The sequence below is a fragment of the Lithobates pipiens genome, unplaced genomic scaffold, assembly GCF_037356315.1.
Source record: "Lithobates pipiens isolate NorthernLeopardFrog02 unplaced genomic scaffold, aLitPip1_a1.2 Scaffold_18, whole genome shotgun sequence".
NCBI classification, from domain to species: domain Eukaryota; kingdom Metazoa; phylum Chordata; class Amphibia; order Anura; family Ranidae; genus Lithobates; species Lithobates pipiens.
In genome coordinates this window covers 247,661,459-247,680,685 of record NW_027507758.1, presented here as the reverse complement: position 1 = coordinate 247,680,685, position 19,227 = coordinate 247,661,459, and the positions used below count along the sequence as shown (strand labels likewise).

The window sequence follows — 19,227 nt, the reverse complement described above, 5'->3', positions numbered from 1 at the left end:
CCAGCATCAGCCGATGCACTGACGTCTACCTTGTAGAACTTGGTAAATGTATGGACAGACGACCAGGTCGCCGCCTTACACGCCTGAGCGACAGACGCTTGGTGTCGGAAGGCCCAAGACGTTCCGATTGCTGTCGTAGAGTGGGCCGTGACTGGAAAGGGAGGCACCTGCCCCTTCAAGGCGTAGGCTTGGACTACAATCTGTCTAATCCACCTGGAAATGGTGGCCGACGAGACCGCCATACCGTTCTTAGGACCAGCCACCGAAACAAACAGTGAGTCAGACTTCCGAAGGAAGCTGTGGCAGACAAGTACACCTTCAGAGCCCTAACCACATCTAGAGCGTGAAGGGCCACCTCCTTGGGGTGCTTCGGCTTAGGACACAATGATGGCAATACAATGTCCTCATTGATATGAAAAGCCGAAACCACCTTCGGTAGAAAGGACAGTTGTGGACACAACACCACCTTACCCCTGTGGATGACCAGATAAGGCGACTTGAAGGACAAGGCCGCCAGTTGTAAAACCCTTTTGGCCGATGTGATGGCCACTAGAAAGACCACCTTCTGTGAAAGGGTCAGCAGGGGAATCTCCCCGATATCCTCAAACGGCGGCTTCTGAAGCGCCGACAATACTAGGTTCAAACCCCACAGAGGTAACGGAGGACGCACCGGAGGGACTACATGGCGCACCCCCTGCACAAAGGTACTCACTAATGAGTGAGACGCCAGGGGTCGCTGAAAAAAAAAAAAAAAAAAAAGACAGCCAGAGCTGAAATTTGCCCCTTGATGGTGCTCAACGCCAACCTTTGGTCTACACCTTGCTGAAGAAACAGCAGGATCCTGGATATAGAGAAGGAGCGCGGATGCCACCATGGAGATATAAGCCTTCCAAGTACAATAGTATATCTTCCTGGAAGATTTCCGCGCCCTCAGCATAGTTGGAATCACCGAGTCCGCCAGACCCCGGTTCCTCAATACTTGGCTTTCAACAGCCAGGCCGTTAAAGCCAGCGATGGCAAAGCAGGGTGAAGGATTGGACCTTGAGATAGGAGGTCCTCTCTCAACGGCAGTCGCCAGGGAGCGTCTGCCCCAGATTGGCCTCAGCGCACCTGGTGGCAATCAGGATTACTGGAATCCCCTCGGCTTCCACTCTGTGAAGCAGACATGGCAACAGTTTCAGCGGAGGAAAGGCGTAGATCAGCTGGTACTGATCCCACAGAGCCACCCGCGCGTCTGCCCACGGATCTCTGGTCCTGGACACGAATCTCGGTACCTCCCGATTGAGACGGGAGGCCAGTAGATCCACATCTGGTGTGCCCCACCTCAGGCACAGCAGCCTGAACACCTCCGGATGCAATGCCCATTCTCCTGGGTCCAGCATCTGTTGACTCCAATAGTCCGCCTGCCAATTTTCCATCCCTGGGATGTAAATGGCCGACAAGGCCGGTACATGACGCTCTGCCCATCGAAGTATGCGAGCGACCTCCCGAGCAGCGGCTGAGCTTCTTGTTTCTCCTTGGTGATTTATGTACGCCACAGCCGTAGCGTTGTCTGACTGTATTCTGATGGGACGCCCTTGAAGGGTCATTGACCACGTGTGGAGGCACAACCTGATCGCTCTCAATTTGAGCAGATTGATCGGCAACTTGGATTCTTACGTCGACCAGAGGCCCTGAGCCGACTGAATCGCCATCACTCCACCCCAGCTGGAAAGACTGGCATCCGTAGTGATCACCGTCCATTTCAGAGGAAGGAACGATTTTTGGGACTGAATCACCGGGGACTTCAACCACCAGATCAGGGAGTCCCTGACTGGCTTGCTCACCTGGATCTGCCGATCCAGGGACAATGCAGATTTGTCCCATTTTGTCAAGATCTCCTTCTACAGGACTCTGGTGTGGAACTGGGCATAAGGTACTGCCTCGAAGGAGGCTACCATGAGCCCCAGCACCCGCATGCAAAAGCGGAGCGATGACCACTTGCGGTTCATCAGTAGTTTGACCGCAGATCTGAAAGTCAGCAATTTGTCTGAGGGGAAAAAAACCCTCGCTTCCCTGGAGTCCAACAGCAACCCCAGGTACTCCAGACGCTGAGTTGGTACAACCACCGACTTCTTTAGGTTCAACAGCCACCCAAATTCGTGCAGGGACTGCAAGGTGATCACCACATCCTCCTGTAATTCTGAGGCAGAAGAAGCTCTCAGGAGGAGATCATCTAGGTAACCCACGATCGCGATCCCGCGTTGTCTTAATGCCAATACTGGAGCCAGTACTTTGGTAAAGACTCGGGGGGCTGATTCCAGGCCAAAAGGAAGAGCCACAAACTGGTAGTGGGCTTCCACGACTGCCAAACGAAGAAACGTTTGATGCCGAAGGCATATGGGTATGTGCAGGTAGGCATCCTGAATGTCCAAGGACGCCAGGAAGTCCCCTTGATGGAGTGCGTTGACTACTGAGCGAACTGATTCCATTCTGAACCTCTGCACTTTTACAAAGTGATTTAGGGCTTTTAGGTCCAATATTGGACGTACCCCTTCCTTCCTGTCAGGCTGGGGGCGTTTTGCCAAAGCACCGGCAGACGAAAAAGCTGCTTGTGAACGGAAAAGGAGGGCCCTTGCCTGCGGCGTGGTTCCTTAGCCTTCCTGGCCTGTGGGAGTAGTGTACTCTTACCACCCGTGGCATTTTTAATAATGTCATCCAACGAGGCTCTAAAAGAAGGGAAGATCCGTCAGGGCTTTCTTGGATGCCTGGTCAGCAGACCAGCATTTCAGCCAAATGAGGCGCCTCAGCACCACGGTTGACACTGAGGCCCTGGATAGCAGGGGGAGAGTATCCAGGGCCACATCACAAACATACTTAAGGCCATGTACTAGTTGGTCTGCTAGCTCTACGCAGACCGGGGAGGCGTTCTGCTCTCCCAATTCGCGATGCAAACAATTTGCCCACTCAGTCAGTGTCTGCGACACCAGTGCGGATGCCAGTACAGATCACAAGGCCGACCCCACAACTAAACAGGGAACGAGCCACTGCCTCGGCCTTCCTGTCCGTGGGATCCTTGAATGCAGGAGTCCCCTCAAACGGAATCGTGGTTACTTTATTTAACCTAGACACTGGGGGGTCCACGACCGGAGGAGCCGACCACTTTTTGAGAAGGCTTTCCTCAAAGGGGTAAAACACCACCATATGTTTGGGGACCGAAAAGGTCAGTTGCGGGCGACCCCATTCCTTGTAAATGAACTTGTCAAAATAAGTCAGATACGGGAACACCTTAGGTGAATGTGCTGGCTTGTGTGACCCAAAAGGGACCGGTACATCAGCAGAGGCATCCGCTGGCTCCTGAATCTTCAGGGTATCACACACAGCTGTGATAAGTGCTCCAACAAGCGCCTTGTCACACCCGGACCACGACGAGAGAATCATCCTCACTGTCCGAACTGTCGCGGTCAGCCACGTCTGATAGGTCAGAACAGAGGACAGGGGAGGGGGGGCAGGGGCCTCTTACGTGCATCTTTCCTGCCACATGCCGCCTCTATCTTAGCAACATAGGAGTCAAGGACCGCCGCCAGGGTGTCCATGTGCAATTCTCCTCTCCTACAGTAACAAGGAGGGCAGCATTGTTACGGTTAGGACAGGAAGTGTTAGGACTGGTCATCCATAACAAAGGTGTTTTGTAGTCCACAGAGAGCTGGAAATAATAAAAGGAGAGGCAGAGAGCACTGGAAGTTTTTAGCCCACAATATACCAAGGTAGGAAAAAACTATTTTTTTTTTTTGCACTTATTGAAAAGATATGGCAAAACACTTTTAGTTGTATATTTAACAGAATAATGAGCAAATAACAGAAGTTTACTGTAGAGTTTACATTTATCAAAAAACATTTTGCAAAGCACTTTAACTGCTGTCTGTCGAATTCCAAATGAAATACTATACAGAATCCTTAGAAAATCATTGTTTTCACTTTGACAGGAAGAGCACACTCTTTGAAATCGTCTGCAACCTTGGGTACTGTAAAAGAAGGTCAGGAATTTATCTGTGTGGCTGTATGACCATGTGGTTTACCATAACTAGTCAATCACGGAGTTAGGACGCTCAAAATGGTGTTACTTTGTTACGATTACAAATATACCCCTTGCCTGCAGCATGCCATCTTCTCTCTCCCTGACACAGAAGATCAATTTCACAGGCAAAACAGTTTCAATTTAATATTTATACTTTTTTTTTTTTTTTTTTGCCTGGCTCCGATTCCTGTTATGGTGGTCACTGTTAAATAGTGGAGGAGGACAGCAATCAACTTATCAATCTGCATACCAAAAATATAAAAAATACAACATAAAAGCACACCATTAACTCAAGGCTCTCTATAATCAGAAGTATTAGTTGAAAAAAATTGGAGGTGCTTTTTGGAGGCCATGTAATCAGGATAAGTAGGGGAAATACTTTGCTGTAAACATTTTACATTTCTTAAAAAAATAAATAAATAATAAGCTAAAAAGTGTGTTTCAATTACTTGAAGTTGCCTTTTTGTCAGTTTATAATAAAATAAATGCAGTCATTAAAATAATCTACCAAAAAAAGGTTAGGGCTGGTTCACACAGCGAGGCGAGGCGACACGGCTCGCCTCGCCTCGCTCCCGCAAGTCGCCCCCATTCAGTACTATGGAACCGTTCTGAGAGGAGCGACTCGAGTCGCTCCGACTCAGAAAAAAGGTTCCTGTACTACTTCGAGGCGACTTCGGGGGCGACTTGCATTGACTTCTATACAGAAGTCCTCTGCAAGTCGCCGCTGAGCTCCCCGCAGGTCGCGGCGAGGTAAGTCGGAGACGCCTCGCCGCGCCTCGCTGTGTGAACCGGCCCTTACTGTTACAAAAATGACCAATATCAAAAACTGCAAACTTTAGGGGGGGTAACGAAACTAGAAAAAAAAAATCCCAAAAGTAGAGCTTTGCAAGTCTGAACTCATTAGAAATATATAATAAACCACTAACATACTGTATTTTACAGGTCTAATCAGCACAAAACCAATGAGACAAGTGCCCATGGAACTTTACTTCGTTTTACAAACAAGGCCCTGGTACTCAGACCGTAAGAAGGGCGTCGATTTAATGCTGCATATACTCAATTTTTACAACAATGCATGGCTTGCCTTATCAAAACCACTAGAAAAACACAAACATTTTTAAAGCCCCACAAACATCACAAATACATTACTACAGCTCAGAACCGCAAATAACCACAAAAGCATCACCATATTGCAGAAAAATACATTGTTATATTCTGTATTGTGTCTGTAACCATCTAACAATGGAACTGGCGCTGTATTATCATTAGCTGCTCAATTCCTTTAGGGCTGGTTCCCACCAGATGCAATCCAGTGCATTTTTATTCTGCATCAAAATGCATAGACAGTATTGAACATGGATTCAAATGGCCCTAGTTCACACCAATGCAGTGTGTTCTAGTGCAGTTAACAAATGTAGAACATATTGCATTTCTTCTGTATGGTATGTGGTAAATTAATCAGTAATGTACCAGAATGCACATTTCCTTAATTGAGAAGAGGAAAGAAAACAAAGGGGGGAGGAAATGCAGCAAAAACGCACTGAAATAAAAAAAACAAACACAAATGCAGACAGGCATCCAGACCGCAGAAATTGTAATGTGAACAAGCCCTTACAACGGAGGCCTAACAAAGCCTAACCTCCACTGCAAGTGGTAACAAGATTTTTTTTTTTCTACAACAGAGGGCAGATTAAAATGCTCTGCAGTGCAGAAAAGAAAAAAAAAAACCCCTTGAAACCACAGATAAAGTGCACACAAGTAGAATTTACCTCATTCAGATCTTAAGCACTTTTCGCATTTCAGATCCCAGGCTAACACAGGCAGAGTACTTCATCCTTATGCCAATATTAACATGGTAGCTTAAGTGCCTATGATAATCTATTAGATCATAACAGCTAAAAATTTTGAGGCGATTGTGTTATGGAAGTTAATATCTCTAATTTCTTGAAAGCACAGATTCATTTTTATCTAAGGCTTGGTAGCCTCCAGATGATTGTTCTTACAAGGGTTTCCTGTCACTTTAAATAATTTGTTTGGACCAAGTTGGTTCAAAGGAACTATTTCCTTCTCTAACTGCTGCAGTGTCTCCAAGCACTATATAAAGTGAATGCAGCTTCAGCTACATACAGTACAAAGTGCTGGGTTCTGGCTGTGACACAGCCTTCCCAACGCACACCTGGAACAATGCATAGACAGTCAAAGCGGCCAAACTAGAAACTGTTAGTGCAGTCAAAATGTTAAAAACCGATTCACACATCTGCCGGTGGGAAAATCATGCAAAATCGTGCACGTTCCCAACCCACAAAAGAAATGCTCTGTACTTTAGTAGTTTTGTGGGGGTGCCAAATTCTTAATAGACCCCTCACAAACGCACACCATGCCACAGTACCATGCGATTCAGTACACTGCGATTTTACAAAAAAGGGTTCGGGATCTTTCATGCGTTTCTGCACTACCACAGGGCTGCCTACATGCACTACACAGCCTGCAGTGATGTGAACAGAGCCATATATTGTTTAGAAAAAAACAATTGGGGAAGGGGAGGGGAGTCGCATTAAAGCCTCTTACCTCACTACTTTGGTTCATTTCAGGCCATGTCTGATTCAAAGATGGCATTGAGGGAGATTTACTAGGAGGAGGTTCTGCAGGAGAACTTGTAAATCCTACTTCACTGGACTCATCTCCAGCTAAGAAAAAGAAAGAAAAACAAAACAAAACACAAAGCACTTAATTCCAATCTTTGATACAGTCATCATTGCCCTAAAAATACACAATGTGCTATGTTTAGAGAACATATTCCATAAACCCTGGCCCTTGGGGTTTGGTAATCCCTTCACATAATCACAAGTGAAAGTGCAAGTGTAGGCCTAAAGCTGCGAGATATGGAAACGTGTGTAGCATGACTTAGTATTCCCTGGGAATCATTTGGAGGAAAAACTGCATTAAACACAAAATAAAAATAACTTATTTAAAGGTAAACCTACAGTGAGAGAAAACATGGATGTCATTGGTGACTCTTTTTTAAATGCTAGTAACAACTTTAGTTTGTTAATGGAAATACTCGGAATTAATAAAGTACTATAAGCAAAAACTTTATTTTGGATAGAGTAAATTTGCCTTTAGTTATACTTTAGCCTACAACAAATATGGAATATATTTTAACCACTTGAGGACCGCCGTATTGCCATTGTACGTCAGCACAATGGCACAGGCAGGCACAATCACGTACATCTACGTGATTGCCTTCCAGCGGGTGGGGGGTCCGATCGGACCCCCTCCCGCTGGTTACGGCGGTCCGATTCGGTCCAGGAGCGCTCCGTGATGAGGGGATGGCCGTTGGTTTTCGGCCACCCCCTCTGGATCGCTCCTGGCCAATGAGAAGCTTCCTCCCCTGTGTATTGTTTACACAGGAAGGAGGAAGTGATGTCATTCTCCTCGGGGCGGTCTTTTTGACCGGACTACGAGGAGAAGAGTAAAAGTAAGTCTGCACGAACACTACACTGACATGTAGGTACACACAGGCACACAAACCCCCCCCGATCGCCCCCCGCCCCCCCTCCCCCCCCAGTCACAGTGTCACTGATTGCATTGATCATTTCTTTACTGATCAATGCATTCAGTGTCAGTTGTGATAGTAAAAACTGTCAGGACAGTTAGTGTAAGGTCCAGGGTAGCCCCCTATCACCCCCCAATAAAGATTTAACCCCCTGATTGCCCCTAGAGTTAACCCTTTCACCCCCTTTTGCCAGTGTCACTAAGCGATCATTTTTCTGATCGCTGCATGTGTCGCTAGTGTCACTAGGTAGCTAGTTATTTTTTTAGGTTCACCGCCAGGTTTTTATATCGCTAGGTACCCCGATATACTACCCAATAATGTTTTTAACCCCCTGATTGCCGCTAGTTAACCCTTTCACCCCCTTTTGCCAGTGTCACTAAGCGATCGTTTTTCTGATCGCTGCATTAGTGTCGCTACAGTCGCTAGGTAGCTAGTTATTTTTTTAGGTTCACCGCCAGGTTTTTATAGCGCTAGGTACCCCGATATACTACCCAATAATGTTTTTAACCCCCTGATTGCCGCTAGTTAACCCTTTCACCCCCTTTTGCCAGTGTCACTAAGCGATCATTTTTCTGATCGCTGCATGTGTCGCTAGGTAGCTAGTTATTTTTTTAGGTTCACCGCCAGGTTTTTATATCGCTAGGTACCCCGATATACTACCCAATAATGTTTTTAACCCCCTGATTGCCGCTAGTTAACCCTTTCACCCCCTTTTGCCAGTGTCACTAAGCGATCGTTTTTCTGATCGCTGCATTAGTGTCGCTACAGTCACTAGGTAGCTAGTTATTTTTTTAGGTTCACCGCCAGGTTTTTATAGCGCTAGGTACCCCGATATACTACCCAATAATGGTTTTAACCCCCTGATTTCCGCTAGTTAACCCTTTCACCCCCTTTTGCCAGTGTCACTAAGCGATAATTTTTCTGAACGCTGCATCAGTGTCGCTAGTGTCGCTAGGTAGCTAGTTATTTTTTTAGGTTCACCGCCAGGTTTTTATAGCGCTAGGTACCCCGATATACTACCCAATAATGGTTTTAACCCCCTGATTGCTGCTAGTTAACCCTTTCACCCCCTTTCACCAGCGATCACAGTATAAGTGTCACTGGTGACGCTGGTTAGCCAGTTAGTTATTTAGGTTCCCCGTCAGGTTTTTATATAGCGCCAGGGACCCCCATATACTACCTAATAAAAATTTGAACCCCCTGATTGCCCCTAGTTAACCCTTTCACCACTGATCACCGTATAAGTGTTACGGGTGACTCTGGTTAGTTTGTTTTTTATAGCATTTTATATTCAAATCCGGAAGGCAGTGCTTGGTTTTCGGGGTCCCGTACGTGGCTAGGCTCCCAAAAAGTCCCCCACATGTGGTATCCCCGTACTCGGGAGAAGCAGCAGAATTTATTTTGGGGTGTAATTTGACTTCTGCCCATAGCATGTGTGAGCAATATATCATTTAGTGACAACTTTGTGCAAAAAAAAAAAAGTTTGTAATATTCCCGCAACTTTTGGCAAAATATAAAATATTCCATGGACTCAACATGCCTCTCAGTAAATAGCTTGGGGTGTCTACTTTCCAAAATGGGGTCATTTGGGGGGGTTTTGTGCTATTTTGGCATTTTATGGCCTTCGAAACTGTGATAGGTAGTGAGGAGTTAAATCAAAAATTTGCACCCTTAGAAATCCTGAAGGTGGTGATTGGTTTTCGGGGTGCCGTGCGCGACTAGACTCCCAAAAAGTCCCACACATGTGGTATCGCCATACTCGGGAGAAGTAGCGGAATATATTTTGGGGTGCAATTCCACATATAACCATGGCATGTGTGAGCAATATATCATTTAGTTTTTTTTTTTTTTTTGTCATTATTCAATCCCTTAGGACAAAAAAAATAAATATTCAATGGGCTCAACATACCCATCAGCAATTTCCTTGGGGTGTCTACTTTCCAAAATGGGGTCATTTGGGGGGGATTTGTACTGCCCTGCCATTTTAGCACCTCAAGAAATGAGATCGGCAGTCATAAATTAAAAGCTGTGTAAATTCCAGAAAATGTACTCTAGTTTGTAGACGCTATAACTTTTGCGCAAACCAAAAAATATACGCTTATTGACATTTTTTTTACTAAAGACATGTGGCTGAATAAATTTTGCCCTCAATGTATGACTAAAATTTAGTTTATTCGATTTTTCTTATAACAAAAAGAAGAAAATATCTTTTTTTTTCAAAATTTTCGCTCTTTTTCCATTTATATCGCAAAAAAAAAAAATCGCAGAGGCAATCAAATACCATCAAAAGAAAGCTCTATTTGTGGGAAGAAAAGGACGCAAATTTCGTTTGGGTGCAATATTGCATGACCGCGCAATTACCAGTTAAAGCAGCGCAGTGCGAAATTGCAAAAAGACCTCTGGTCCTTAAGGTGTTTATTGGTCCGGAGCTGAAGTGGTTAATTAAGTTAGGGTCAGCGATTTAAAAAGTACCAAAGCTGTTGGGTCAGAAGCACAGCTAGGCAAGTAATATCTTCTGAAGTGGAATTCGGCAGTAGGAACCTCTATTCCACTGTGCAAAGCCCAAGCACATTCTGAGTGTGTGTCCCCACAAGATACTATTCTTCACAAAGAATGTATGCTTGCATGTAGTTGTCCATACAGTACAAAATATTGACATTTTCATAATGTTGCACTCCATCCTTTAGAACTAGTATGGGACCTGACCTGGTGAAGCGTTAAAACCAAGCCCCCTTTATATATAAAAATGTGGACACTCAATGAGAAAAAAGGTCCTTAAAAGGGGTTGTAAACCCTCATGTTTTTTCACCTCAACGCATCCTATGCATAAAGGTGAAAACACCTGGCAGTCACTGGCCCCCCCCAACTTTACTTACCTGGGTCCCTTCATCTCCTCGGCGGAGACGCACTGTCCCTCTCTTCGCGGGGTCCCGGTTCTTGATTGGACAGATTGATAGCAGCACAGCCATTGGCTCCCGCTGCTGTCAATCAAATCCAATGACGCGGGCGCCGGGGCTGAGTCCAGCATTCGTGTCTGTGGATGCAAATGCTGTATTCGGGAGCATGCCCGCAAGGTAACACCCTCGGGAGAATGCGTATCCTAGGGGTCATATGATGCGGGGAGGAGCTACGAGAGCCACCGGGGGAACCCCAGAAGAGGATGTTCTGGGCCACTCTGTGCAAAATGAGCTGCACAGTGGAGAAAATAAAAACGATCCTCTACAATCACTTTAAAACTGATGTAAAAGTTCATTGTTCATGCCCCATTAAAGTAGCGGAGTAAAATTACCTACAAACATTCGAATGTTAAAGTAGAACTATAGGCAAACCTTCTCTTTTTGGATAGCGTAAGGGAGGGTTAAAACCCCTGTAAGATTTATTTTTGCCATGTTCGTCCCATTCGGTAGATTTACCTTCACTTCCCATAGCCAAACAGGAAGCGGGAGGAAATCCCTGCCATTACGGAAATGTCTTGGGGACCCCCAGGTCACCAGAACTAGTGTTAGAAGATTTCCCCTCTAATGCCGCGTACACACATAACCGACTATCCGGCGGACTTCCCGCCGGACTTTCCAAACGGGCTACTTGGCCACACACGGCACTTTTTCAGCGGACTAATACGGCGTACCAAGTCCGCCGGACTATCCGCCGTACTTTTGAAATGACCGGACTCGCCCACACACGCGGAGGAAAGTCCGCTCATTTTGAGCGCGTCTCCAGGTAGCCGGGTGCTAGCGAAGGAGGTGTCGCTGGCCCCGTCACCTGGTATGGACTTAAAGGGGAACCCCTACGCCGAAAAAAAAAAATCGGCGTGGGGGTCCCCCCCCCAGGTCCACATTAGACCCTTGTCGGAGCACACTAACCGGCCGACCAGGAAAGGGGGTGGGGACGAGCGAGCGGCTCCCCCTCCTGAGCCGTACCAGGCCGCGTTCCCTCAACATGGGGGGGTGCCTTGGGGAAGGGGGGGCCGCGCAGCCCCCCCACCCCAAAGCACCTTGTCCCCATGTTGATGAGGACAAGGGCCTCTTCGACAACCCTGGCCGTTGGTTGTTGGGGTCTCCGGGCGGGGGGCTTATCGGAAACCGCGAGCCCCCTTTAATAAGGGGGCCCCCGGATACCGGCCCCCCCCACTCTATGCGAATGAGTATGGGGTACAATGTACCCCTACCCATTCACCTGTAAAAAAAAAAAAAAAAGTTAAAAAAAACACAACACACAAGGGTTAAAATAGTTTATTGCACAGCTCCGGGGGTCTTCAGTCTTCGGGGGTCATCTCGCCGGACTCCTCCGCTATCTTCTGCTAGCTCTTTTGCTAGCGGAGGAGCCCGGCTTTCTTCATCGCCACCGCCGCCCTCTTCTTCTGACTTCGGGGGTCTTGTCCCCCTCTTCGGTTCTTTTTGCCGGTCTTCTGTCGCCGCTGACAGAGGATGCTGGGACTGTGACAACATAATAGGCGGGGACATCATCCGGTGATGTCCCTATGTAAGCCGCCGCGTCCCCGTCATTGTGAGCGGAGGCAGCGACGAGGCAACATCTGAAGAGAAGAAAAGAAGAGAAGAAGAGAACAGAAGACAGCGGCGACAGAAGAGGGGGACAGGGCCCCCGAAGTCGGAAGAAGAGGGCGGTGGCGGCGAAGAGGAAATCCGGGCTCCTCCGCTAGCAAAAGTCCGGCGAGAAAACCCCCGAAGACGGAAGACCCCCGGAGCTGTGCAATAAACTATTTTAACCCTTGTGTGTTGTGTTTTTTTTCTACTTTTTTTTTTTTTTTTTTTTACAGGTGAATGGGTAGGGGTACATTGTACCCCATACTCTTTCACATAGGGTGGGGGGCCGGTATCCTGGGGCCCCCTTATTAAAGGGGGCTCACGGATTCCGATAAGCCCCCCGCCCGCAGACCCTGACAACCAACGGCCAGGGTTGTCGGGAAGAGGTCCTTGTCCTCATCAACATGGGGACAAAGTACAAGGTTCTTTGGGGGTGGGGGGGACGCGCGGCCCCCCTTACCCAAGGCACCCCCCCCATGTTAAGGGCACGTGGCCTGGTACGGCTGAGGAGGGGGGGCGCTCGCTCGTCCCCACCCCCTTTCTTGGCCGTCCGGGTAGCGTGCTCGGACAAGGGTCTGATGTGGACCTAGGGGGGTACCCCCACGCTGATTTTTCGGCGAAGGGGTTCCCCTTTAAGTCCATACCAGGTGACGGGGCCAGCGACGCCTCCTTCGCTGGCCTCGGCTACCTGGAGACACGCTCAAAATGAGCGTACTTTTCCCTCGGGCGGGAAAAGTCTGTTCATTTCAAAAGTACGGCGGACTGGCACACACACACGGCCGGATTGTCCGCCGAAAAGCGAGTCCGGCGGACAGATTGGAGTGCAAAAATACTTTTAGTACGCCGGACTTTTGGGTTAAAAAAAAAAAAAAAAAAAAAAAAAACACACACGTTTTGCCTTTGGTTGCACTTTAATTATAGTTTTTATTCTTGGGTTGCGAAAGGTTTGTACACGCATAGGCATTACCTGATAACTTCTGGATGAACCTTCTTGAGTTGAGCATAAACAGGGTGATTTTTTTTCCCCACCCAGTTGCTACTATTTTTCCTACCTGTACTACTATGATAAAAAGGACATAGGGGAGACCTGCATCCCCCAACCAATTTAAGAATGGCTGCTGTCAGCGTACCGGTAAGGCCAAGCGTGTGCACAAAGCTGATCTTGCTGTCAAACAGGGGAGAGTATTGGTTAAAGGCACAGAGCTGGAGTGGCTCTGTGCCTTGTTATCACTGTGATGGGCAATGATTGATTCAAGTTGGTGGTTCAGGGGTTTTAAAGGCCCAGTGCCCCCCGATGCTGTGGGATTGTTTTGGATGGGATTTAAAGTGCCAGCAACCACCAATGTAGGGAGGGATTTTTAAAATGGCACTGATCACCAAAAATTTGCAGGATTGGGGGGAGTTAAAGTACCACTAACCCCCAATGATAGAGGTAGGGGGTTTTAAAATACCACTGATCACCAATAATTGTAGGATTGTTTTTAAAGCAGCTGGGCAAAATGGTAATAGATGTTCTTCCACTCTTAGGAGTGAGGATGTCCCATCATTGTTAAGCATGCTTTGGCAAAGGTATGAAGCTGAAGTCTGATTAGAGGAGGGTGGTTTTTGGGACACTACTCTGTGGAAGTAAAAAAACTTTCCCACCGCTTTAGTGAGGAACTTAAACCATTCATCAGACACCTTCCTTGGAAGGGTATAAGCATGGGGCACTTATTGCAAGTTTTTGGCCATAAGATTCTGTGCATGTGAAAGGAGATTAAAGCCATTCTAAAAATTTGTCTCATGACATGTTTTAGGGCAGTGATGGTGAACCTTGGCACCCCAGATGTTTTGGAACTACATTTCCCATGATGCTCATGCACTCTGCAGTGTAGTCGAGCATCATGGGAAATGTAGTTTTAAAACACTGTGCAGCACAGTGGTGTAGTGGTTAGCACTCTCACCTAGCAGTAAAAAGGGTCACTGGTTCATATCCCAACCATGACACTACCTGCCTGGAGTTTGCATGTTCTCCCTGTGCCTGCGTGGGTTTCCTCCGGGTACTCCGGTTTCCTCCCACACTCCAAAGACATGCAGGTAGGTTAATTGGCTTCTGTCCAAAATTGGCCCTAGTATATGAATGGGGATCTTGGATTGTGGGCTCCTTGATGGGAAGGGACCAATGTGAGTGTGCAATGTACAGGGATAGGGTCTATTGTAGACACTCAGGTTGAACTGGATGGACTGGTGTCTTTATTCAACCTTACTAACTATGTAACTATGTAACTAAAACATCTGAGGTACCAAGGTTTACCAACACTGTTCTAGGGTAGCCACATAAAAATGTAGAACAGAAGGCTCATTTTACAATTGCTCTGAAAAAGAACAGTCCTCAAATACAGGGTTAGGTCAGTTAGTTATCCCAGTCCAGTTAGCTGCAATTTGACATATGGAAATAGAAGCGAGAGCTGGTTTCATGCCTGGGCCTACAAAAAAGAAAGAAAGCCTTTAGAAGCCTCTTAAATTTCCTACCTGCAGTATCTTTCAGGCCAAGTTCACACTGAGGAATGGAGCGGCTCACAGGAGGGGGTCTGATGCTTCTCCATTCACTGCTTAAGCCAGAATGTTTGGCTAAATTCAGACCTGAAACGGACCAGAAAACGCACAAGACTCCTGTGCAATTCGCACTGGAGCCGCTCCGGATATATATGTGAACCAGCTCCATTGAGAGCCGGGGCACGATCTTCTGACATGTGAATAGGATGAGGTGAAACCTGCATCCAATTCACACTGGTGTGAACCCAGCCTTAAAGGAGGAACATCTTCAATAGGTACACTAAGATGTTTGTTTAGGACAGGGACGGCAGGATCAACGACAGAAATAGCCAACCTAATTGTAAATTTTTTCCACTGGATAGGAGTTCAGCAAAGATTGAGGGGATTGAAAATCTTCAGAAGTGGTCCAATGTTCATTAACTGTAGGTTCTATCTGTTCATTAACAGGGAAGGTTTTGTAGGTTTTTCCAGGTCTCTTCGTGCCCAAAAGGGGTATGGGGAGATAGAGGTTAGTCTGGTCGCACAATGCCAAGGCTTTTGCGGACTGAGGTAATGAGCTTTTCAACATCAGCAAACATGTTGTGTGAAGCACCTTGCTCAATATAGTAACAATGTGGGGGAGGAAGAGAAATCTTCGGCAGCCTTCTTCAATACTGCCTCAATATTCACTTCATTCCCTTTTAAGTCTTTAACCTCTAGGACCACTATATCAAGTTCTGACTGATATCTGCAGGTGGACACTCACACCCTAAATTAAAAAAGTGCACTCCATATATAACCCCTCCCACTGGTGGGAGTATCTCAGTTTTGTAGCAAAGCAATACACGTGTATATGGTAATTGTTGGTTATCCTCGCGCTACAATGGTAAAGCAAAGAGAGCTAGTATGGTTGCAGCAAACCACCGACAGAGGTGCAGACCCTCCCCTCAGGTGATACTAGTGAAAAAGAAGGGTGTTGCGCTCCACACGAAATTAATTAAGTCTAATAACAATAAATAAATAATCGCATACAAAATCTAAAAGACGCACCTATGCGATTAAAATTAATTTAAATTATATCTATAACCTATGTGCATAAAATCATTCAGAGTGATTAGTGGGGTATTCAGAATATACACATATTCCTAGTGTTATTCATACTACAATCAATAAAGAAATTCAAATAATCTATGCAATCGTAATACAGTGCAAGTGAAGTAATAAAAAGCGAAAACGCAGATACTAATAATATCAATCCAGAAAGTTGTGAAATCCAAAATGTGTCTCAATCCATAAAAGTGCATCCAAGTGCCAACGTATATACAGAAATTGTGTAAGGGTAAAATCCAGCAAATAAACGGAGAGGTGTGTATAAAAATATATCAAAAATTATATAAATAAACCTAAATATAAAACACAGTCCAAGAAATTTCTTAAAGTGTCTCTAATTGTCGTAAAAACTAACAATCCATATCAGTTCATGCAAAATAAAGTGAATCCACACTGTGCTGTGTAAAAGGTTAATTCTGTGAATGAACACGGGCTAGTTCCACCGGTGATCTTACAGTTCCTCAAAGTTCCTCTTCTTCGACTAAAATTCCCAAGGGTTCAAGGTCAACAGCTGGCCATCTATAGGATTAGAAGTGAAGCTGGCCTTGAGTACTATATGTAGAAATTCAAGGATCCTACCTATGACATATTTCCTGGGGTGCCAACACCTGGATTTACACCAGGAGACAAATGCCTTCCAGATTCCAGACTCTGGGGGCCAGCTTCATAGCATTTACCAAACTAGAACTACTGAGGCTAACCGCCCATGATCTTTCACAATGTGGGTCTCAATAGCCAAACCACTAAATTTAGCATTTGTAAGGTAGGATGGAATGCCAGAGCTCGCGTGAGACGGTCTGGCCATAGTGGTCGGGTCCAAGTGCAAGGGATTTCGGCAAACCAAGAGCTCCTGGGCCACAAAAATCACCTCCTTCGCAGGCTCAAGAAGGGAAGCAGCAGAACAGGAGGGAACGCTTGGATCAGTAAAAAATTGATCCCACTGAAAAAAAGGCATCTGTTTTGTATTTCATCGAATCCCTTGTCCTTGACACAAAGTTCCACATCGGGAACTCGCCATCTTCTGGTATATCAACAGAAATATGTTGGGGTGAAAGGACCATTCTCCCAGGAACAATTTTTGGCCACTCAAGTAGTCCGCATGTCAATTCCTATTCCTGGAATGAAAATTGGTAATAGGCAAGGAATGTTTTCTGCCAAGATAGAATGATGATGATTCACCTCTTCCTGGGCCACACAACTTCTTGTGCCCCCCTTGGTGAATGATAAAAAGACACAGTTGTGGCACTATCGGATTGGATCCTGATAGGTCAATTCCGTAGATTGAGCGTCCAGGCCTTGAGGACCAGGGGTACTGCCCGAATCTCTAGAATATTGATGGACAAGGTCATCACTGATATGGACCATTTCCTTAGGACAGATGCTTCTTCCAGGACTGCTCCTCACCCCCGAAAGCTGGCGTCTCTTGTTACCACCTTCCAGGTAACTGGTAGAAAGGATTCCTCTTTTGAGGATTGTTGGACCAATGGGGGCTCTGACGCACATTGGGGGATAAACGCATTAGGAAGCCTAAGGGCCTTCTTGTTCCCAGTTGTCAGGATTAGGGATGAGCTTCGAGTTCAAGTCGAACTCATGTTCGACGCGAACATTGCCTGTTTACCGAACAGTGAACAATTTGGGGAGTTTGCGGCAAATTCGAAAAGCCACGGAACACCCTGTACAAGTCTATGGGAGAAATCTAAAGTGCTAATTTTAAAGGCTTATATGCAAGTTAATGTCATGAAAAGTGTTTGGGGACCTGGGTCCTGCCCCAGGGAACATATATCAATGCAAAAAAAGAAAGTTTTAAAAACAGCCATTTTTTCGGGACCAGTGATTTTAATGATGCTTAAAGTGAAACAATGAAAGTGTAATATTCCTTTAAATGTCATACCTGGGGGGTGTGTATAGTATTGCCTGTGAAGGGGCACGTTTCCCGTGCTTAGAACTGTCCCTGCAAAAAGTGTAATTTCTGCAGGAAAAACTCATTTAAAATCACTTGTGGCTATAATGAGTTGTCGGCTCCCCGTAATACAGAGAACAGTCATTGATAAAAAAATAAAGCGTGGGGTTCCCCCAAATTCAATTACCAGGCCCTTCAGGTCTGGTATGGATATTAAGAGGAACCCCGCGTCAAATATTTAAAAAAAATTACGTGGGGTTCCCCCAAATATCCATTATTAAAGGAATATTACACTTTTATTGTTTCACTTTAAGCATTATTAAAATCACTGCTCCCGAAAAAACTGCCATTTTTAAAACTTTTTTTGCATTGATACATGTCCCCTAGGGCAGGACCCAGGTCCCCAAACACTTTATGACAATAACTTGCATATTAGCCTTTAAAATTGGCACTTTTTATTTTGAACGTTCGATTCCCTTAGACTTTAATAGGGTTCTAAAGTTCACACAAAGTTTAGGTCTGTTCGCAGGTTCTGGTGCAAACCGAACCGGGGATGTTTGGCTCATCCTTAGTTGATGAAGAGAAGATCTAAATTGAATTGATCTATGAAGAGATCTAAATAGGCTAGTATTGTTATATCTTGAGTGATTACCCTGGCTAAAGGAGGAGCAAGGACCTTTGTAAACACTCGAGGTGGAGTAGCTAGAACGAAAGGCAGAGCTACAAACTGAAAATGAAGATTTTCTACCTTGAAGTGTAAATTTCTGGTGAGCGGAGAAAAAACGGCACATAGAAAAAAGCATCCTTGACGTTGATTGATGCCAGAAGTTCTCCCCCTTGTAGGACGGAGACTACTGATTGGATTGACTCCATGCGAAAAGAACGGATATTCAAACCCGGTTTAGATCTAAACTGGGTCTGAAATCCCTGTACGGTTTTGGAACCATAAAAAAAGGTTTGACAAAACCCTAATCCTTGCTCTATCAAGGGGACCACCGATTTCACTCTTTGAGTGAAGAAAGATGAGCCAAATCTAGAAAGACTTCTTTGCACTGGATCTCTGGAAACGTTTTGATCTGAGAAAACAAGGAGACGGGAACTCTGACATTGTAGATTTTTGTTTTGCGGGTTACCTCCCCCAGGTCCTTTTTTGACCCCGAGACTGACCTTGAGGTTTTTTTTTAATCCCAACGTCGTAACTGCCTGGAGGAAGATGGCCCTGGCACTGGAGAAGAAGCACATTTAAAAGAAAAATACTTATTCTTAACCGGAAAAAAGGGAACCTTTCCCATTAGAAATTCTTTGGATATACTTATCCAGATTGTCGTCAAATAACCGTTTACCATAAAAAGGCAAATGGGCCAAGAGCTTTTTGTATGGCGCTTCGGCTGACCATCTTTCAACCATAGGACTCCATGCACATGTACCAGCCTTAACATGAGCCATGAGGCCTGGAGAATAGCATCTTTCATAGCGTCAACTGTAAAACAGAACACTTCTGATATGCCAGCCAAACCCTGGGCCTACTGATCAGGAATAACTAAGT

At 45.8% G+C, this 19,227-nt stretch overlaps 1 protein-coding gene across 4 annotated transcripts in view; it reads right to left on the bottom strand.

Annotated features, from left to right (window-relative positions):
* REPS1 (RALBP1 associated Eps domain containing 1) overlaps window positions 1-19,227 on the bottom strand; it is a 294,648-nt gene that overhangs the window by 93,072 nt on the left and 182,349 nt on the right. For all 4 annotated transcript variants that reach the window (XM_077486747.1, XM_077486746.1, XM_077486749.1 and 1 more), the window contains exon 9: window positions 6,626-6,744. In XM_077486747.1, the coding sequence (XP_077342873.1) occupies window positions 6,626-6,744 (119 nt within the window). The remainder of the gene's footprint in view (window positions 1-6,625; window positions 6,745-19,227) is intronic.